We start from the raw sequence: 22,242 nt of genomic DNA on the forward strand, positions 1-22,242 counted from the left end.
GAGATAAAAAAAAATATACATATTCTTTTTATTCTTTTCTTGTAGGCTCAAAATAAAGTACACAAATCGTCCCTTGACTCTTAGATAATTTATTAACACGTGAAGATCAATCATTATTGCTGCTCCTTTTTCATTTCAGCAGCTTTTTTCAAACTCCAATAACTTTTGAAAGTTAAATTTGAACCCAAATGCATTGATTCACTTATTTTGATTAATCAATGTGTGGTTCATTTTTTATATGTGAATGCTATATTTTTCTATATTGATTTGTTTGTGTTTAGAAATTTGTAATATAAGATTAATTTTCTATGTATGGATGGATTTGTCTAATTATTATGAGATATGTACTTTAATTTTCTTAAAATATTATTATTAAATAGATTTTTAATTTCTTATTATGTGATGTTTGTTGATCATTATTGATTGAGGTTGGTAAAATCATTAAAAGAGATATGTTCTTGAGAAGTTGAGTCTTTAATGTTTGAAAATATATATATATATATTGTTGTTGTCAAAAAATATAAATAAGAGTTTTTTTTATTATTATGAAGTTGAAACTTTGTTATTATATTTTTTTTAAATAAAATCTTATAAATGCTATTTGGTAATTTTTTGATGAACATCTGGATTTTGTAACACGTCTATCCTATTATTACGAGCAAACTTGATCCACCCTACCATTAGAAGCGAATTTAGGTTGGGCTAAAAAGACCCTATCAAGGTCCAATAATTATAGGTTTGTAAACCTATTTTAGACATTATAAAGAAAAGGGACTCAAAGCTCAATTTATCTTTCACTATCTTCTGGGGTCCAATGACTGTATTATGAAAGTGAGGATTATGCATTATTTTCAGTTTTGGGTCCAAAATCATTGTTTTAGGTTTTGGTAGTTTTTCTTTTTAATAACAAACATATATATATTAGTTTAGATAAACTTTAGTAAGAGCATAATAAATACCCTTTTAATTAAAAATAAAAAATAAGCATTAATATATTTTATCTTAAATAAAATATATAGGGTAATTATCATTTTTTTATTACATAACTAGCCACACAAAACCTCTAAAAATTAGTTATGATTCTTATTTACCATAAAACCAAGCAACATATTTTTTTATATTTTTTTTATATATAATTCACCGAGACATCCTCTATAATATATAAGATGTATAATGGGGGATAACATTGATTAACATGTGATCTTTAGAAATCCAATTAAAAAAGTCTTTTCTTACATGCGTTTTATTTGGCAAGATAACTGATTGCATATTTACTAAAAATTTAAATTTATTTTTTATGTTTTGATTATTTTAATATGCTTATATAAAAAATATTTTTTTTAAAAAAAATATATTTTTAATATATTTTTAAATAAAAAATACTTTAAAAACAATCATCACCACAAAAATAAACATTACCTTAATTTTGCATGTAAGATTTACGTGGATGATAACTTAAAAGAAAATCGCAGCTTGAGTTTTGGAGGCGAAGACAAATGGCAGGAAGTAAAAGTCTTAAGGTAACCTTCCAAATACTCTAGACAACTTCCTCTAACATCCCCAAATTAGATATTTTAATTCCCGTTGAAAAGTATGGATTTATTAATAATGTGTTAATTGTTGTCAAGGAATATCCCAGAGGGGAAACAGCAAGTACCAAACTTATAGAATTTAAAAATCAACTCATTTTAACTTCGCCATCAACTTAAAAGAAACTCCATTCCCCAGAACAATTAATGCAAATTCAAAGAATAGGAGGAAGGGAAGGCAAATCTTCGAGATGGACACCACTTCAACGATCATCCCTCTCGCTGAGAATTCATGGGGATTTGTGTTTATGAAGATGGTTCCATGTGCACATAATTAAATTTAGAACAGCATACAAAAGCCTACGACTCAAAAGCAAAGATGCCCCCCTCTTCAGGCTCCATGTAGCCTTTAAACTTTCTTTTTGAAAAGACTAAACTATGGTACACTTGACCAGAAAAATCAATGCCTGATTCCGGCAACAATTAAAGATTTGGACCCCAGATTTGAAAGGAAGAAATATACTATCCACCATTCTTTTTTTCAATAATCGAAATAGATCATGATCACTGAAAATGCCAAGTTGTGTGTCATTTTCTAGAATTTTTTTTTTTTTTACTTTAGCAGCCATATTTTGGAGCGCAAACAGAGCACGAAAGCAGTGAGCCAGAGGTGTTAATAATTTAATGGTGGCACCAAATCCTCTTATATGTAAGCTAGAATTAGGCTGGGATCTGCCTTTTGTTGCGGGTCACATGCATTAAAAAAATGCAAGGGTTATGCATCTGATAAAATATTTATAAAGAGAATTAAAAACTTTATTAGCGTATCACATCAATTTAATAGACTAACATATAAATTAGTAAATAAATAAAAACGTTGGTCTACCTTATTCAACTAAATAGGCTAAGAGCAAACTAGTTGCCTTATTAAAATAACGGTATGTTCTATTTGAAGAAATTATATTATTATCATTTTGACCTCTATTTAACTCTATCTTAAATGTAAAATAACTTACTTTAAAAGATTAAATAAAAAAATAGAAAGTGAAATGAAAAAACAGTAGCAACATGTTATATTAATTTGTGTTAACATGTATTATCGATGATCTAGGTAACAACCACAACTACAAATGAGTTAATCAAGTCGGACAATTTGACTCATTCTTTTTTCTTCTTTTATTCTCTTATCGGCCAGGCCTTGATCGGGTTCAATTAAAGAATAAAGATAAAATTTAAGAAAAAAATAAATGTTGAAGAATGAGAAACAAATCAAATAAAAAAAATTGAAGAATAAAATTATAAAAAATCTTCTATTCTAAAAATGATCTAAAACAAAATAGATAACAATAAAAAAAATATGTGATAAAATTTGATAAATAAAAAAATAAAAGAGGATGAAATTAAAAAAATAATTTTATAAACTATTTAAAATAAAAAAAATATTAATTAAAAGAGACAAAATTTAAAAATAAAATAAAATTGAAAGATTTGTTTGAGAATCTAGAGTGTTGCACGTGGAAATTAAGGTGGAGAGATAAAAGAAGAGATAAAAAAAGTCTACTAATGCAAAACCAAAGGTCATAATACTATACACATCATCATTTTATTTAGAAAACACTAAGACCATTTCAACAACGTCAAAAACAATGGAGTATGTGATGCGTTAATGCATGCAAAGCATGCATCAACCATCTTTTTTTTAATAATATTTGATTTTTATTGAAAGACTAAATTACCTCTCATCCAATATAATGATAACAAAGAAAATAGGTTTAAAATAAGAAATAACATTTGGAAATCAATTTATTATTTTTTCCCTTACTAATGGTATTTTTATTATTTTACTGTGCTATCTAAAATGAAAAATTTAAATATCCAGTAGACATCAATTCAATATGTTTTACTTCAATGAACAACATAATCATTTTATTGTGCCAAAAAAAGAAAGATAATATCATCCCTTACAATCAATAGCTAGGCTAATTGTTTTTTAAGCTTTTTTTGTTAGAAGGGAAAAATAATGATTTTATTGTGGTTTTTCATAGTGCAAATAAGCTGATAACTTCAATATTTTGTTACTGTTCAAGTCTATCTTTCATTTGAGTTTTTTCTTTATTTATTTGCCTTCGAGACTTTAAGCAAGTATAAAGAAAACTAAACGGCATGAGGATTTCACTTAAGCTCTAGATACAGATTATTATAGATTGCAACAATTAAACTACATGAATATGTTATGTAATTAAGAGAACCATGGAGGGTGTTTTTATGTTTTCACGTTGTATTTTTTACTTTTTAATTGAAAAGTTGTTGGCGTATGTTCCACATATTCTAGTGAGTGGGCGATGTTCACGCTATTAAAGTAGTGTGTGAGACACTTTTTGGTGGCCAAATTTGATCATTCATCGTCTCACTAGATATACCTTCGTCCCTTCTTCCACACGATGCAACATGTGTATACATGTCATAGTTGTATTACTATTAGTGATCGATTGTTTATGTTTTTTTCTTTCTTTTCTCTCTCCTAACAACTAAAGTGCATAATTGTTCTATCTTTGTTTATTGTTTGCTTGAATCTGACATGGCTTCAAGACTCAAGTCCCTTAGCTATAGCATGGTTAGTCAGACCCAAGACACTTGAATATGACATGACTTCTAAACCCAAGTTGACTACCAGACCCATGTTGTAACTCTAAACATGAATTACTATGGATTGCGATAATGAAATTACATAATGTTATGTAATTAAGAGGATCATAGGGATGTTTTAGTATTTTTCACATAGTATTTTTTTTTAATAGAAAAGTTGTTGGCGTGTGTTCTATACACTTCACCGAAAGGGTGACGTCCACGGCATTAAGGTAACACGTGACACGCTTCCAAGTGGCTAAATATGACTATCATTTGTCTCACTAAATATGCAGTCATCCCTTCTTTCACATGGTGTAGTATGTACATACATATCATGGTTGGATTGTCGTTAGTGATCGATTATTTGTGTTTTTTTCTCTATTAATAATTAAAGTATATAATTATCCTTTCATTATTTGTCAATTATTTGTGTTTTTTTCTCTATTAATAATTAAAGTATATAATTATCCTTTCATTATTTGTTGTTTACTTGAGTTTGACATGGTTTCTAGACCCAAATTGCTTTCAGACCCAAGGCTCATGAGTTTGCTTGGCTGCCAGACCCAATATGCTTAAAACATTATCTAGACTTTTAATATATATTTTTTAAAAAATAATATTGATTAGTTGTGGAGAGCAGATTAATATAATAGTAGACACTATAATTGGTCATTAATGCATTTGGATCACAAGGGTTTGATTGCACATAGAAACATGGAGTAAAAATATATATTACTAAGTGAAAATTCTTGATGTTCGATGCTTTTTATGGAGAATAAATTAAGGATACATCATATATATATATATAAGTGCGGTTTTACTTGTTAATTAAACAACATCCCTAATTGTGAGGGTTCTAAATGTAGTGTAGTGCAGAGAACTTTATCATTGACATTTGATTGGTTGAATCATTCAATAACATACATAACTGAGCGATTAAATTAACTATTAGAAGCAGGGATCATGATGAGTAGAGGGATTTATTTAGAAACTTATCTAGGTAACATGTCTACATATTGAGTGGTGTATACAATAGGTAGTGTGGTTTAGAAACTTAATTCACATTAATCTTTTTCATAGGTAAATTCTTAATTTTAATGAAATTTCTTTTTTTGATTAAAATTTTTTTAAGAGGAAATTTATTAGATGGTTATCAAATATGAAAGCATACTTCTAATTTAAAGAAGAAACTATTATCAGAATGTAGGATTTGCAAGATACAAACTTATTTGTGATGGTGTAACCTGATGGTGCTTAATATGATAGAACTCATGCTAATAATCATATAATTTTATCATGATATTAAATTATAAGAAAATTATTAATTTTAAGATTTGTGTTAGATGAGCAAGGAGATACTTTACACGGAACTTATGAAAAATTAAATTATTGTTACTTGCTGTTAATCTAACTCTTGCAAAATATAAATGAAAGCCATTACAAATCCACACCTTTCAAGGTTGAAAGTGTCATGGGGGACCAAGGCAAATATATATATATATATATAGATTTAAAGATTCAAACACGCAAAGAACAAGCAAAAGCAGTTGTGATGTGATTGAAGAGCTTCATGGTAACCTTTTAGGCAGCTACCTGCAGATCAAATCCTTACTGCAGGCTAAGAAAATGAAGTGCCAAAAGAGCTCCATCATTTTGCAATAATGGTAACATCCGAAATGTACCATACCAGATTTAATGGCACAGATAAATCTGATAAACAAGCTGCTCTGCAAGGAAGCTTCCTTAATTGTATCGAAAGAATTTTCTTTAACGTGGTCAAAGTTTGTTTTTTAACTTTAATTTGAGAGCTAGTGGAAAAATCTGATATGTATGGGATAAATATTAAATATTGCATAAATTCTTGCATAATTCTTTTTATTATATTACTTTCTTAATTTGTAACATCTTTTTGTCGGCTTTGAACCTTATACCTCTAAAAATCAAACTTCAACTAAGGAACTACAGTATTTCGTTAGGGCATACATACCTACATACAGTAATATCTTTTAAAGATTTATACGTAAAAGCTAGCATGGTAGGGTATTGCAAAATACTTGATAATGACGTAGATGATATATTTTTAATCAAACTAGTAATATATATATATATATAATCGAAAGAGAACAAAGTTGGAGTCTATGAGAGAATGCCATGAAAATGATTTTATTTTTTTTTAAATTAGAAATGCATGGATGTAATCGATGCAAAGAGTGAATACAAGAAGCGTTATTTTTTATAATCTAAGGTGGAAGTTTGAAAAAGAATCCAAAAAAATCTTATTGTTAAAAAAAAAAAGTACAATACTATTCCAAAAATAAATACTCCGACACACCGACAGTACAATACTATTCCAAAAATAAATACTCGACACACCGACACACACACACACGTCGTAGAAACATGGATACAGACAGTTGCATAGAAAGAACTCACGACGACATAAAGCTGACATGATTACAACTATGGCACCAACTTCTCGCACTCAATAAAACCTTCTCAAAAACTCTCTTTTTACCACCGCCGCCCCCCCGCCCGCCGCCATCACGGCACACTCTCTCTGCCTAAGCATTAAAACCCACGCATAGACATCTTTTCATTCACATACCTGGCAAGTTTCTTTCTTTCTTTTTGTTTTTTTTTTCCCTTCCATTTCTTTGCGTTCTTTAACTACATGAACGTGTAATGGGCAACCTATGCACTTGTTTCTCTCCCAAAACTCCTGTAAAAACCAAGAAACCCACAAAACGTTTACAGGGTAACCCGCAAACCGCACCCAATTCAAGCAACAGGTGGACCCGGATCCGATCAACCCGTAAAGACAACCATGATGAATTGATTCACGAACAGGCTTTAGCTGCAGCAATTCTGTTTAGGCAGCACCAGCAACAAAACGGTTCCGCTTCCGGGTCATTTCCTTTTGATCGCTCCGTTTCTTTAAGATACCCGAACGGTTCAGGGTCAAAGAAGACCCAGTTGCCTCGGAGCTCTAGTTCTCGAGCCCGGTCACTTACTCACCCGTTATTGCAGCCTCATCAGCTTGTTAACCAGGTTTGTTTTATTGGGTTTTTATTGGTTTTAGTGAATTATCTGGTTTTTGTTGGATTACGTTGTCAATTATGGGAATTGAGAATCTTGTGTTTGTGGGAGCTATGATTTTTTATGATATATACGAGTTGTATGGTGCTTATTGATTTTTTTTCATGTATTGTTTGTTTAGTGTCAAGTTGGTAATCATGTTTTAATTTCATTTTGTAATGTCTAAGTACATGTGTGGTATGAAAAGGTCGTGTTTTTAGGCTAAATTGGCTTATAAGTCTATTAATTGTGTGGTTAGTTGTGTTTTAAATATTTGGCTTTTGTTTTGGGGATGATGAAGGTGGTAAAATTACTAATATTTGTCATTTGTGGTTATATTTCTTTCTTGCTCTGTAGTTACGTATAACACAATCAAGAAGAAAAATGTATTGTTAATGGGATTCGGTTCTCTTGGTGACAGATTTGTTTTCATTCATATCATAAAGTTTTTGGGGAAATGACTTGATTAGGTTGAGTTATTATGAAGCAATATATGTTCTAGAAGCCCAAGCCATTGCTGTCCTGTCTTTTGGCAGTGCTTGTAAATGCCATGAAATCCTTAAATGTACATCATGGAAGCAATTGAAGGAGATTTATTAGAGAGTAGATTTCTATTTTCATTTTTCATTTATTGCTGACCATCTCACACTGTTCTCATTTCCTTCTGTAATTTGAGACGCACACTATATGTGATAATCCATTTTCATGATGACTGTTAACGAATTAATGTCAACTGAGTGGTAACTGGATGAGCTATTCACTTTTTGCAAGTTACCTTTAATTTCCAGTACTGTTATTACTTGCGATGGACTCTGAAGTTGTTATTTCATATTACATTAGTGGCCCCATTCAATGATGGCTTTTAAGCTTGTCCAGATTGATATGAATTAACCTTAAGCTTGCAGATAAACTCTTTCCTTTTTTCTGTAATTAACGCAATTTATTAGTTAGATGCATTTCTTGTCTGTTCTGGTGGAACAGCTAGTATTACTCTTATATTCACTAAAACATTGGTGAATGGGGGTATAGGTACTATATGGTAAAAACTATGAGCAAGATACAAAATTGTCTTAATTTATTATGTTCCCACTAGAAACTACTATAATACAATGTGATCTAATAAATAGTGGCGAAAGTGTATATTGAATCAGAAGATAGATTGTTTTCTCCATCCCCTTTAAATCGCTCTCATTATTTATTTCTTTTCCTAACATTTTCTTATTTGAACAGGATATTAAGCTTGATGATCTTGAGACCAACCACTTTGTCCTCGTCCATGGAGGTGGCTTTGGTGCCTGGTGTTGGTATAAAACTATAGCACTTCTAGAAGAGGGTGGTTTCAAAGTTACTGCGGTGGACTTAACTGGCTCTGGCATTCATTCTTTTGATACAAATGGCATCACCAGTCTTTCTCAATATGTGAAGCCTCTTACTGATTTTCTTGACAAGCTGGCTGATGGGGAGAAGGTTCTTTCTGGTTCTTTGTCACTCATCTGTTTCTTTTATTGTGTGCTGCTCTTTGTGCTGCAGTTTGAGATTGAGAAATCTACACTTTTAAGTTTCAGAAAAATATAAACCTGATCAATGATATCATGTGCTTTAGCTGTTTTCTTCAGACTCGTAAATTATGTTTTATAAGCTAGGGGCATTCTTCACTTGCCTGTGAAATGTGACCTTTTGTTGCTTGACAATTACGTATGTTTCTACCAGTGAGATCTGTATGGAGTTTCGCTTTCTTCAGGAACCTTAGGTACCGCATGTCTTAGTTTCAGGTGTCGAGTGTCATACGATTTTCTAGCAGCTTTTACCTGCTATTGAATTAACATGAAAGAAAACATTACAATTATTGGTATTTGTGATTTCATTTGGAATTCCAAGCCATATAGGTCTGGCATTTATTATTTACAAAAGGGAAAGTGTCCATCAACTCAAGATACACTTTTATTCTTCAAAAAAGATGGCAAAGATTGCCCCAGACTCGTTGTTGCATTTTAGCCTGGATAAGTAAATGCTCCTTTTGAACTCAAGCCTTCAGGTTTTAGTCTTAAGCTATTTGCTGGTTGTGTTTGAACTACACATACGCTAGCAGAACATTTTTTCATGAGAGATAATATTATTGTTATGACTTGTGCAGACAATATTGGTGGGCCATGACTTTGGTGGTGCTTGTATATCATATGCAATGGAGTTGTTTCCTTATAAAATTTCAAAGGCTATTTTTGTTGCGGCGGCAATGTTGACTAATGGACAAAGTACTCTTGATATGTTCTCCCAGAAGGTGGTGAGCCCGTTATTTCATCCCTAGTAATTCCAACTTGGAACAAGTTTTATGTATTGGTTTGGCAGTTACTTCCGTTCCGGCATTATGAACCTTTTTTCCCCCATTAATCTTTGGACAGAGTGTTGTGCAAGTTTGACATGTTAGTGATATAGCTTAGTTTGTCAGTGCATTCCTGAAGGCATTTTACTAGGTGTAACTCTGACAATCTCGGTTTTCTAGAAATGGTTTTATTTATGTTATTGCTAGATTTTGGTACATATTCCTTCTTACTAAATTAGAAAATTATTTCAGGCAGGTTCGAGTGATTTAATGCAGCAGGCACAAGTATTTGTGTATGCAAATGGGAATAATAATCCTCCAACTGCCATTAATCTGGACAAGTCAATATTGAGAGATTTGTTGTTCAATCAAAGTCCTGGCAAGGTACGTTTGCACTTGTAACATATTAAATTGCTGGCTAGACCTCACCATAGAATTCTAGATCTATCTATGAGATTGAGTATGGAGTTCTTGTTAGAATCACTTAGTTTCTTTCTAAATTTGGATTTGAGCTTCTTATTAGCTTTGGCTTGGTTTATTAGACTTTCTGAACATATTCTCATCTAAGAATGCAAAGTTCGCACATCACAATGAAAGAAATTGCCTAGAAGTTTCTAGTATCAAATTCTATTATCATCTTTAGATGCTTGCCATTACCATCTTGTTGGGTCTTAAATTGGCACTTCATAGTTATGATATCTCTATGTGAACCTTGTTGGATCTAATGTAGATCAAACATCATGTGCACTTGGTTACATAGGTATTAAAAAATGATGCTTCCTGCTGAAACTAATAAAGGTGGATTTCAAGCACTCGCACTAGATTCTGCTCTAATTACAATGCCCACTTTGGCCATTTTGTTTTGGCAATCAAGCGTTGTAGGACACCCCATTGATGAAAAAAAAATGTTCACTATGCTTTTTTCTGGGCCATGGCTAGCACTTTTGTGGTGAGCATACTGCTCTTTGGAGATCTAAGAAAGTCTCATTGGAGAGATTGTGGGGCTTAGATTAAGATTTGAATTTGGAGAAACACTGGTTTGCTTCTCTTCAAACTTTTACACTGAATCTGCATGTGCGTATGTTGAATCACTTTTCTTTTGCTCACTGCTGCTGTTTCTGTTTTGTGCCTTCTCGTTCAGGATGTAGCATTGGCATCTGTTTCAATTAGACCAATTCCCTTTGCACCGGTTTTGGAGAAGCTTAGTCTTTCTGACTTGAAGTATGGAACTGTGAGGAGGTTTTATATAGAGACTCCTGAAGATAATGCCATACCTATCACATTACAGGAAAGCATGATAAACTCAAGTCCCCCAGAAAAAGTATTTCGTTTAAAAGGTGCTGATCACTCGCCTTTTTTTTCAAAGCCACAGGCCCTGCACAAGTTATTGGTAGAGATATCGAAGATATGATCCCATCAACTTGAAAGTTTTTGGTTATTATTTAACACCCTCTCTCAAAATCCTCTTACATAGAGCTTCATGGAGTAGTACAGGATTGCTACTCTCATCGGTCTTCTCTGCCACTGATTAGAAGAAAGGATTCTGGGTGGTTATGTACATGCAAATAGCATTAGATATTGTCATCTATTCGCACAAAATTTCTAGCATCTTCTGCCACTTATCTTTTCCTTTTCTTTTTCTTTTTTTATATGGGGGAGGGGTGTTACAGAAATGATGTACTTCGCTCTCGTCCGTCATTAGACTTGCTAAATTGCTTATGTTAACACCTTCAGACAAGTAGCTTGGGTTTGTTCATAATCTCAGTAGACGGGTAGCTTGAGTTAAAGCTTGTTTGGAAAAGGAGAATACAAGAGAATTGGGTGAAAAATCCAAGATAGAACGGTGAGTGATGGCAGCATACGTATTAATGGAAAAGAGCAATTTATTATAATGGGATCAAAATTTAACAGGTCTGCTGATGTCAATTTGAGGGCCTGAAGTATTGTTTTTAAAAGAACAGGGTGCAAATGATGTGGGGATAATAGAGGGTAATAATTCTGATTCACTTGTCTATTACAGGGACAAAATTCTGTTCTTACATCGCTTTCATATTCGGCTACGAAACTATAGTTTATACGTATAGTCTTTCTCTCTCCTCCTACCATTAATATCAATAAAAAGCAAACTTGTGGCCCAGATTCTTTTTTTCTTTTTTCAAGCCGTGGAGATGGATTGTTCAGTCTAGGGGTTGTGACACAAAGCGTTTAGCGCCAAAGTTTCTCCAGCTTGCTTGTTACTCGAGTATACCTTTTTTTCACTGTTCCATGATGTCAATGAACAAGCAATGAAGGCATTTTCTTTGTTTCGTAATAGCATTGAAAGTTTTTCAACTCGATAATGAGCTTTCAAGTGGGGGAGGGTTGTCTTCCCCAAAACTCCTAGGTGTTTTGAAGCTACTGCAAGTCTACCTTCCTAGGCTAACTTCTGAGGTTTCTTTCTACGAACATGGTGCATCAGCACATCTGCTAGACAGTCCATGTCGGTGCTGTTTACTTGGAAAGGGCTCGATCTTGAGTCTAAACTGGAAACCAAATACAGCTCTCATCTGTTGGATAGTGTTAGCTTCTGGTAGAAATCTATACTGGTATAAGACATTGAAGTTCTGAGTGATACCCTCTTCTTGTCTTGTAGTTCTTTCCTTCTGCGTCGACTTTGATCAAGATGAAGGGCAATTCTGCTGGAATCCATTCTGGTCAGATGTAGGGTAATTCAAGAACAAAATTCATACATAAATCCGCCTAAATAACCTTAAGAACTTGTAAGAGAACATATGAATACTTGTATGTTCCCTGGTAGTTTGGCAAAAACAATAGTTGTAAATAAATTCACTAGCATAAGTCTTCATTTGTAGCCAATAGGATCTCTCACAACTGTATTAATGGTATTTTCTGATTTCCAAAGTCCAGCAAGACCACCGCATATAATCCCTAATCACTTTCTTTCGCAGTGATGAGCGAAGAACATGCAAAGTTGATTACCATGCAAGAGGAAGCCATCATCATGGATTTGGTAATCTTTTGCCGGCTACGTACTCTCATCATCTTCATTCTGCTCGTAAATATTTCTCAAACAATCAAACCAGTTAATTCAATGCATAAAGCAACAGATGAGACTACTCTTCGGGTCAATACATGTACAGCCCTTTTTTGATTTCTAGTATTATGAACCTGCTTAAAACAGAAACTCATTTCATTATATAAAAACATATTGGGTCCTTATCAAAACAAGAAATCAAATCTGCATGGAGTCGGTTTCACTATTTATATAAATAGTGAATTAGGTTAATATATTATTTTAAATATTATTTTTAAAAAAAGTAGTGTCTTAGCTGAGTTATTTGAAGCAGTAAGGGCAAACAAAAGGTCACGTGTTAACATACATGTCGATTGTGTTTATTTTTTTTTTTTAAAAAAAAACAAAAGTCATTCGCCCCTAAAAAAAATTAATTAATTAATTATTTTTAATTTTATTTTTTAATATTTAATTAATAATATATTAATTTTTATATTTTTTAATATATAATAAAATAAAATAATTAATTTATCTTAAAGAAATCCACAATTAAGATTATGAGTTTAGCAGGTTGATTAAATATTAATTAAAATAAAAAAAAATTACCTCTTTTCTAAAGTTGTTTTAAATTTTATTATTTAATGTGGTGTTTTATCTCATAATAAAATAAAAAATAAAATTAACTTAATGAAATTCATAACTTAGGTTATTAATTTAATAAATTAACTAAATATTAATTAAAATGTAGATTTAGAGTGTTTTTGCTCATTTTTATAATTTAATTATATGTAGTATGAAGTTTTTATTGAATTTTATTATTTATCATTCAGTAAGTTAATTTTTGTATATTTTATTTAATAATAAATAAAAAATTAATTTGACCCTCTAGAATTCATATAAATAAATTACAAATTTAACATGGTTAATTAAAGAATCGGATCATAATGTTTTTAAATTTGATTTATTATAATAAATTTAATAACAATGCCAAAAAAAAAAATCTAATGATCTAGAAGTCATATTTTTTACGTTTTAAAAAATTTAATTACAATCCCGCAACAAAAACACGTGCGATAAACCTGTTTCTTCTAAAAGTCTTAGCAATTAAATGGGGAAACTTTGTTATTTTCTCTATAATATAACGACTTTATAAAGAAAATAAATAATGCAGAAAGTTAGAATCATCAAACGTGAACAAACAACCTGGACGTGATCTACACTTATTAAATCACTTAAAAGATAATCTCTGGCGACTTTGCTAATACAAGGGCATTATAGACATTCAAATCAAGTTTTCGGGTCGGGTTTACAAGCCCCGGTAAAAAATATCAAGGTAAAAAACTATAGCTTATTAAAGCTGTGACGTGTATTTATTCTTTTAAACTAACTAACTTTTTAGAATATATCTATCATTCATCAATTTAACAAAAATACTGAAATTAAAGATAAAATCACTGAAATTTTTTTTATATTTATATTTTTTTATTCACCACTACAATGTAATGATTATTTTATCTATCTCAACAAAAAATACTTACTTTTTAACTAGGGTTATATTGGTATTTTAATATGACACATTAGTTATTATTGATTTTTTTAAGAATATTTTTATATATTTGATGTTTTAAAAAATAATAAAATAACCAAAATGTTCTAAAAAAAAAGTAATCTCAAGTAAGGATAATTAGGTATTTTTGTTTTTTTTTATATAGCAAACTTACATATATATCATGGGATCCAAGATATTTAATTTTTTAAGATAAGAGGTATTATGATTTTTTTAGCTTTGATTTTTTTTGTTAATTGTTAGTTTAATAGAGATAGTAACATAATTTAATTTTACAATAATATTTTTTAATTTAAAAAACTACTAATAGTGCATGCAGTAATTAACTTTTGATGGTAAAAAAATGAGTTTTTCTCATTTCATTTTATTTCTTGTTATTTTCTCTATCTTTCAAATATGGTCAATTTATAGCCAATAACTTTTTTTTTCAATGATAATAATGATTTCAATTTGATTCTTCTGTTTTTAATTTTTCTTTATTTTTTGTTAAAAATTTTATGATTTATAATTTTATTTTTTAAATTAAGATGATGGTTTTTTTTTTAAATAATACTAATAATAATAGTAAAAGGAAGAAGATGGAGATGATAATTCAAGTATATAATTCACTTAATTAGTTTTTATTACCATATGTAAAAAATTGCAACTTAAAATACTAAATAATGAGTATTTAAATTATTTTTCTCAAAAGTTAGATTTTAATTCGTTGAATAAATGAATGAAATAAAAACATATTTATTAAAAATATGATAATTCAAGTATATAATTGACTAATCTGACAATAAAAACCAGCATGAGTCGCAACATTTATATTTATATCGTTAAAGTTTAAACTCATATTTTTATGTGTTTTATATTATGAACTCGAGTAATGTTAAACATTAAAAAAATGATAAAAAAAAACTCTAACAAAAAATTGAAGGAATCTGAACATAATCTTAAAATAAGATCTATTTATAAATTTTAATAATCCAATAATTTGTATGTATTCTTGAAAAAAAAAAACACTCTGGTGTTTTTTTACTTTTTAACATTAATATATCAACTAAATTGAGATTCAATTAAACTTTGATAATAAATATAAAATCAACAATTTAAATTATAATATTAACAGCTAAGTTTGAAATTATGGTAATAGTGATAATTCAAAGTATTTTTTATTTAAAAAATATATTAAAATAAAAAAATAATTTTTAATATTAATATATTAAAATAATTTAAAAATATAAAAAATTTATTCTAAATAAAAAAAATTAAAAGTTTTTAAGTACACCCAAACCACATTTCCGAGCACCCTTATTTACTAAGTGGCTGTACGTACCCCCATCATTTTTAATGAATGACGATGTGTCTACCACGTGGCATGAAAATATAGTACCCATATTGTGAATCTAGTGTAATGCGTGCCCACATCATAGGACTCTAATCATTTATTACTTGACTGTTGCTTAATAAAAGAATCCCTCGTGAGTCCCGTGGGCCATTAATAGCTAGCGGTAAAATCTATTTTTTTAATGTATATTTTTATTTAAAAATATATTAAAATATTTATTTATTTATGTTTAACATGAATATATTAAAATAAAAAAAAAACTGAAAATAATATTAATTTAAAATAAAAAATACTTTAAAAACATAATTAAACCATTATGGAATATTCTTTGATTTAGAGGGTATTTAAAAATATAGTATATTTATTTTTTAAAGTGTTTTTTTATAAAAAAAATATATTGTATTTAAAAATATAGTATATTTATTTTTCAAAGTGTTTTTTTATAAAAAAAATATATTAAAATAATATTTTTATTTTTTAAAATAATTTTTTACATTATCATTAACTTAAAATTATCTAAAAACATCAAAATATATTAAATTTAAAATTAAAAAAATTAAAAAAATTAAAAATGCTTATAAAATATAAAATCAAACAATTTCTTATCCAATCATAAAATCAAACAGTTAAACATAATTAAACATAATGGATGCTAAAAAACTATTTCAATTCCAATTAAGTTTCCAATCTTTGAATTTTATCAATTTTATTCAATAAACAATGATAAATTGTCAATAATAATTAAGAAATTCAATTAAAATTTGTTTTGTATATGTTGTGCACTTGCTTGTTATATTTTAATAATTCCTTCTAAAAACACATTAAAATAGAGCTTTATGACTCTAAATTATAATTTTTTAAGAATTATATAAATTATATTTTATTATCTCACATAACAACTTAAATTTTTTTAATTAAAATAATTTTTTAATATTATATCAGAATTTTATTGAATAATTAGTTATGAGTTCAAATCTTACCATTTTTATTCCATTCTATAAAAAAAATATAATATAATATAATATGATATGTTTTTATTCCATTCTATAAAAAAAATATAAATATAATATAATATGAGTTTATAGAAGTTTTAAGTTTTCATTAGATGTAAAGTATTGAAAAACTATATAAATTATATTTTAAAACAGTACATAATTATTTAAATTTTTTAATTAAAATGGTTTGTTGATATTTTTTTTAAATGAATTTTGTTATATGTATTTTAACACTAAAAAAACATATTAAATTCATTTTGGAGTGAATTAACGAGGACGTATAAATCACAGAAAAATATGTTATTTGTCACCAATAAATAGAAAATGAATGAAGAGGTAAAATTGGCTAATAATGTAAATTGTGTTTATGATAATTTACCATTTTTGGCGTCCATAACTGATTTGATTACACATGTTACCTGGACACCCGCGTTTGGAAAGCGTTATCAAAATTCTGTTTACGGCATTGGCTTGTGATGATAACCTGCTGACAACAACAACCGACAAAGTCAACATTCTCCCCGTATATTGTTTTAACGTTTTAAACTATGATTTACTGTTATCCCATATTATTTTTACGTCCAAAATGTAAGGAAATAAAAGCAAAAAATTGCTGTTTTTCACGTACTGCATGCTAAATACGCTGTTTATTAAAGAGAGTAATTAGCAAACAATGTAATTAGTATGAATAATATAGTATGCTGTAATGTTTTGGTTGAATTAGTTTCTAGGTGGATTGAGTCTAGTTTAAAGATTAATATGTATTGAATTGGTTTAATTTAGAAAAATAAAAAATAAAAAATATTTTTAATTTTCTAAATGTATTTTATTCAAAAAACTAGTGTTTAATATTATTCAATGATACTATATAAATTAGATAGGGATCGCTTAATAATGTAGTATTTACAGAATTTGATCATAATTTTAATTTTATTCCTAATTATATTATACTTGATATTGTCGCACGTTTAAGAAATCAAAAACAATATAGTCTTTGTCTAATATATTTCATACGTGATGAAATTGTAAATAATTTAATGGAATAATAAAAAATATTTTATGTAAAGTATTATTTATTTAATGATATAACAACAATAATTAAATCTACAATAATTAAATTAAAAACCATCAATATTAATATATATATTTTTAAAATTATTTCATAATCTCAATTTCAAAAGCATTATTAACCAAACATATTAAATTATTTTTTTGTTCAACCTCAATTTCAACCACAATTTTAACTAAATATACATAAATATCAAATCAACCTCAACCAAAAATATTTTTTATAAAACAACTTTTTTCAAACTATAACCACAACAACTATTGTAATACCAATAAATATTTTTTTTTATATTTTAAAAAAAAAATTTAAAATTCATATTTTTTTAAATATTTTTAGATTATTTTAATATATTGATATAAAAAATATTATTTTAAAGAATTTGTGAATAAAAAGTACTTTGAAAAACAAACTATTTATGATTTTTTATTATAATGTTAAATATTATATTAGTAGTTGTTTTTTAAAATATATTAAAATAATATTTTTTATATATATTAATACATTAAAACAATTTAAAACAATAAAAAATTATTTAGTAAAATTTATTTTTTAAAAATTAGTTTTCACCAAAAAAAAAACAAGCTGTATAATTTATTCTTATACATTTATATTGAATTTATTTATCAATATTATCTCCTATGATGTTTCAGTACACCAAATATTTTTGAATAACAACTATTCATCAATTAAAGATTGAAAATATTATTAGAAAAAAAATTATTAAATTTCTGTGTCATGATTTAACTATAAATCCTTAATTATAAAGAAAATTAAATATTAAAGAAAGAGTTATTATTCAATAAAACATTTATTATATTGATGAAAAAATCCAATAAAATATTTTTCTATTAACAGATGGATGAGCTATATTAAGAGATCTATTATTTTATTATTGTTATGTTATTTTAATTCATAATCCAACCAAATTTCCGCCCCTCTCTCTCTCTCTCTCTCTCTCTCATCTTGTATTTAACCACCTTGTTGGCTTTTGCTAGTTTCCCATCCCTTTTTTTCCCTCTTGCTTTGCTTCAGGTTTTGTCCTTGAAAAGGAAAAGGTATGCAATTCCATTAGAGCAGTGTTCGTTAACTTTACGTTCAGATCCATTTCTTGCATACAGCACATTGTTACTCTTTGGTGTGTTTGCCATTTTCGTTATTTGTAAAACTAATTTATTTCCTTTTTTTGTCTTTTTTTCTTAACATTTTTTAGCGTTCTTGTTTCATTTCCTTGCCATAATCTGTGTTTTGTATGTTTTGAACATGCAACATGTTGGATCTGATCATGTTTTTCTTGTAGGCCGTAAAATTATATGTAGGAGTTAAAAGGAGAGGATTTAACATTGTGCAAAAATGCAACACCCGCTGATATATTTTTATTGTCTTATTTGCAAATGTGTGTATCTCAAAGCTGATTAGGAGATCTTCAAACTGTGGAATTCATTTGAACATCTTGTGCTTTTTTATGGAGTTTCATAGGATTGAAACGGGGCATTGTGGTTGTTGTCAAATGTTAGTTGTATTTTGGATGTTTTATTATCCAATGCAAAAACTGAAATGGGATTTGATGGATTTTCACTGCTGAAATTAGCTAAAGAAAAGTTGGAGCTTGTAATTAAAATAGCTTCGTATGACCAATTTCTAGAAACAAATGTGTAATTGTGCGCCTTGTAATTGCTGCTCTATTTCCAGTTTTAAGGAAAGACCTCCCCAGAGGTGTTTGCAATCTGTGGGAAGACTAGGAGTTTTTCACTTGTATGGCATAAACTATATTCTTGTCATTAACTTTGAAAAGGTTCATGTGCATGTAACTTTTGTGTTCTTGATGATATATATTTGTCACCTGAAGAGAAACCAAGGAAGAAAATAGTCTTGGACCTTTAGTTATGTTGCTTTGTGTTTACCACAGACACTGCTGCCAAAGCACCATCTTAGATAAATTTCCTTTATGGGCATCATATGGCCAGGTGCTCAATCAATTAGATTAACGCTCATGTCACCATGTTCTTAGGTTCAAAAAATCTACTCTAGCTATGTTGGTGACTAATTTACTCTATGTGAACTCAGTGTTTGCGGTACTTTTTGAAGTTTTAGATCTCATCATTGATCTTATGTACAGGTTCCAGCTTCTGTATTAGAAAGGAAAATAATAGGAAGAAATGGGTCGTGGAGTCAGTGCTGGTGGTGGACAGAGTTCTTTGGGCTACCTATTTGGTAATGGGGAGCCTGCTAACAACTCTCCTGTTGCTAAGAATGTGGGAAACTCAGCGAGCATTAGCCCTTCTCCGAAGCCTGCTTCTGCTTCCCCGCCAATTGATAAGCAGACTCCAGCTGGAATTCATGGAAATCTTACGAACAATTACTACCGGGCAGATGGACAGAACTGTGGCAACTTTATCACGGTAATGTCCTCAGTAAGTTCATGGTCTAAAGGCTGCTTAGTGAGTTTAATCACATCATGTGATTTCTTCTATTTTGATGACTGAAACTAAAATGCAAAAAAAAAAAAAACAGCAAGGCTTGTCTCTATATATATGGCATGTCAACACCTTGAGGGTGTTCCATTCCACTCATGAGATGGAACCTAGGCTTTCCGGGGACTCATCAGGCTTATTTTTCCTTGTCAAAGGAAACAAATTTACATGTTCCCGAAATACTTTTCCTTGATAGAACTTTGAGGGTGTTTCTGCTAATATGCTTTATAGTTTTTCATCAGTAGATTATAGATGAGAGATGGCTGAGTTGATTGGCCACGTAATTCTATTTCTGAATTTTCCATGCTGCATCATGTAATCTTATTATTGAGGTAATGATTTCTGAATGGCTTTGCTATATATGTGCAGGATCGACCATCCACCAAGGTTCATGCTGCCCCTGGTGGTGGATCTTCCTTGGGCTACCTGTTTGGCGGTGGTGGGAACTGACTTGCTCTATCCGCTGTCTATTGTTCAGCACATATAATTGTCGTTTAGGATGCTTAATATCTCTTTCCAGAAACTATGGGCTTAATCATTGTGCAACGTAATGTGTTGCCATGATGTTAGTAATTGTGATGGAACACACTAAGCTATGGATGTATAATCAAACGCAAGAAGGTATTGCGTTCTTCATTCTGTAATTTATGCATGAATGGTACCTCCAGTTATTTGCTTCTGTAAGGAAACTCTTCTGTGTTCTAAGCCCCTGTTCAAATTGAAGAAGCATAAGCTGTGAAAAGATTTAGAATCTAGGAACGACTTAATAATCCATGCTCATGAAGAACTGTTCCCTGATTCTGCAATAGGATGTAACTCTCATCTGGTTCTAATTAAACATCAGTTCGTTAATGGTTTATCAAGTAATTACACAATTTCAATGTCTCTATTGTCTCTGCCCGGCAACATTGCTAATATGTTCTTAGTAAACTTCTTAGACCAATATTCTAACAAGCCTAATGAACTCGTACTGTTAAAGATATCTAGAAATAAATTGAATAATTAATTAATATATTAATTCAAATAATTTGATTTATTTTTTATAATCAAGTTATTTGATGATTGATATGAAAAATATAAAACATTAATATGTGATAGCAAGTGATCTCTAGTAAGAGAGGTGACTAGTAACTATGGTAGTAATAGGTGATGGCTAATAAACTAAATAATTGTTAGGTCTTTTTTTATGAGGGTGAGAATTCTCTAGTAGTAAAATTAAGAATTTTATATAGAAAAAATACAATGATATTTTAGAGAGAAATTCTAAAAATATATATGCTAAAAATAATAAGAATAAAAAGATTGTAAACTTTTAACTTAAAGGATTTATTATGTATTTACAAACCTATGAATCTTTTCTTTTTATAAAAAAAAGATTAAAATATAATTTTATTTTTATGATATTTTAAGTTGTATTTTATCTAAAATAATAAATATTAGATTATTATAAAATATTGAGAGATTTGTATAAAGTGTGAGAAAAATTTTGTGGCAAGTATTGGGCTGGGGCACCTTTAAAAATGAAAGTAAATTTGAGTACATTGATTGAGCTCAAACATATTAGGCTCAAGTATAATAACTCACGAGGATGCATTGGGTATTCTTTAAGTGCAATGCATGCATACACTAGACGGATACTCAGTACACTTGCTTGGCCTATATTTCTGGTGCGTAGGCTCAGGCTCTATCCTTGAGCCCATGTTTTTTGAAAGCTAGGTTTAGGCTACCACTTTCAAGCTCATATTTATTAAGAATACCTAAAAAAAAAAAAATTGAGTTTATTATAAAATTTTAATTTCTTTATTTTTTAATTTTTTAGAAATAATTTTTATTATTTTGATTATTATTTATTTTATTTGAGATCATTTATAAAATTATATTTTTTTCAATTTTATTCTCATTTAATTTTTTGATTTGTAAGACCTGTTTCTTATTATTTTAATAAACTTAAAAAAATAAAATATTAATAAATTATTTTTTAATTTATTTTTTAAAATCTAACAAAATACTGAAAAATATTTTTCAATTTATTTTTTATTATAATACCAAATATTAAAAAATAATTTATTTTTTAGAATTCATTAAAAAAAAACTATTTTTTTACAATCAAACGGAGCTTTACACTTAAATTAAGCTGATATCATATGCTACTTGTGACGGAACCCATTTTTATCCAAAGAATCATATAAATTACCTTAATTTCTTGTTTTAATTATACTTAAACTTATGTTTCCAATTAAAA

At 29.0% G+C, this 22,242-nt stretch overlaps 2 protein-coding genes across 8 annotated transcripts; both read left to right on the forward strand.

Annotated features, from left to right (window-relative positions):
• Positions 1-6,558: 6,558 nt before the first annotated feature.
• LOC105114408 (putative methylesterase 11, chloroplastic) lies at positions 6,559-12,423 on the forward strand. 4 transcript variants are annotated; one of them, XR_840125.1, is made up of 6 exons: positions 6,559-7,205; positions 8,463-8,699; positions 9,367-9,513; positions 9,805-9,936; positions 10,694-11,541; positions 11,936-12,423. XR_840125.1 is itself a non-coding variant. In XM_011010938.1 (5 exons), exons 1-5 carry the CDS (start codon positions 6,840-6,842, stop codon positions 10,961-10,963), a joined length of 1,152 nt encoding a protein of 383 aa, XP_011009240.1. In that variant the 5' UTR covers positions 6,559-6,839; the 3' UTR covers positions 10,964-11,689. The 4 variants fall into 4 exon arrangements, 2 of the variants coding, with proteins under 2 accessions (XP_011009240.1, XP_011009242.1); XR_840126.1 differs by having other exon boundaries at positions 12,185-12,423; XM_011010938.1 differs by lacking the exon at positions 11,936-12,423 and having other exon boundaries at positions 10,694-11,689.
• Positions 12,424-18,471: 6,048 nt separating this feature from the next.
• LOC105114409 (protein SPIRAL1-like 1) lies at positions 18,472-20,684 on the forward strand. 4 transcript variants are annotated; one of them, XM_011010942.1, is made up of 4 exons: positions 18,472-18,584; positions 19,538-19,579; positions 19,646-19,928; positions 20,370-20,684. In XM_011010942.1, the coding sequence occupies exons 3-4, from the start codon at positions 19,686-19,688 to the stop codon at positions 20,448-20,450; spliced, it is 324 nt and encodes a 107-aa protein (XP_011009244.1). In that variant the 5' UTR covers positions 18,472-18,584; positions 19,538-19,579; positions 19,646-19,685; the 3' UTR covers positions 20,451-20,684. The 4 variants fall into 4 exon arrangements, with proteins under 4 accessions (XP_011009244.1, XP_011009243.1, XP_011009246.1 ...); XM_011010941.1 differs by lacking the exon at positions 19,538-19,579 and having other exon boundaries at positions 18,474-18,584; XM_011010944.1 differs by lacking the exon at positions 19,538-19,579 and having other exon boundaries at positions 18,474-18,578.
• The last annotated feature ends 1,558 nt before the right edge of the window (positions 20,685-22,242 follow it).

Source organism: Populus euphratica, unplaced genomic scaffold, assembly GCF_000495115.2.
Source record: "Populus euphratica unplaced genomic scaffold, PopEup_1.0 scaffold529.1, whole genome shotgun sequence".
In the NCBI taxonomy this organism is placed as follows: Eukaryota; Viridiplantae; Streptophyta; class Magnoliopsida; order Malpighiales; family Salicaceae; genus Populus; species Populus euphratica.

What these genes read in the sequence shown, in the direction of transcription:
- LOC105114409 (XM_011010942.1), top strand. Translation starts at nt 19,686, where the DNA reads ATGGGTCGTGGAGTCAGTGCTGGTGGTGGACAGAGTTCTTTGGGCTAC. An exon ending in ACTGTGGCAACTTTATCACG is followed by an intron (nt 19,929 to 20,369) that starts GTAATGTCCTCA and finishes ATATATGTGCAG; the next exon opens with GATCGACCATCCACCAAGGT.
- LOC105114408 (XM_011010938.1), top strand. Translation starts at nt 6,840, where the DNA reads ATGGGCAACCTATGCACTTGTTTCTCTCCCAAAACTCCTGTAAAAACC. An exon ending in CTCATCAGCTTGTTAACCAG is followed by an intron (nt 7,206 to 8,462) that starts GTTTGTTTTATT and finishes TTATTTGAACAG; the next exon opens with GATATTAAGCTTGATGATCT. An exon ending in AGCTGGCTGATGGGGAGAAG is followed by an intron (nt 8,700 to 9,366) that starts GTTCTTTCTGGT and finishes TGACTTGTGCAG; the next exon opens with ACAATATTGGTGGGCCATGA.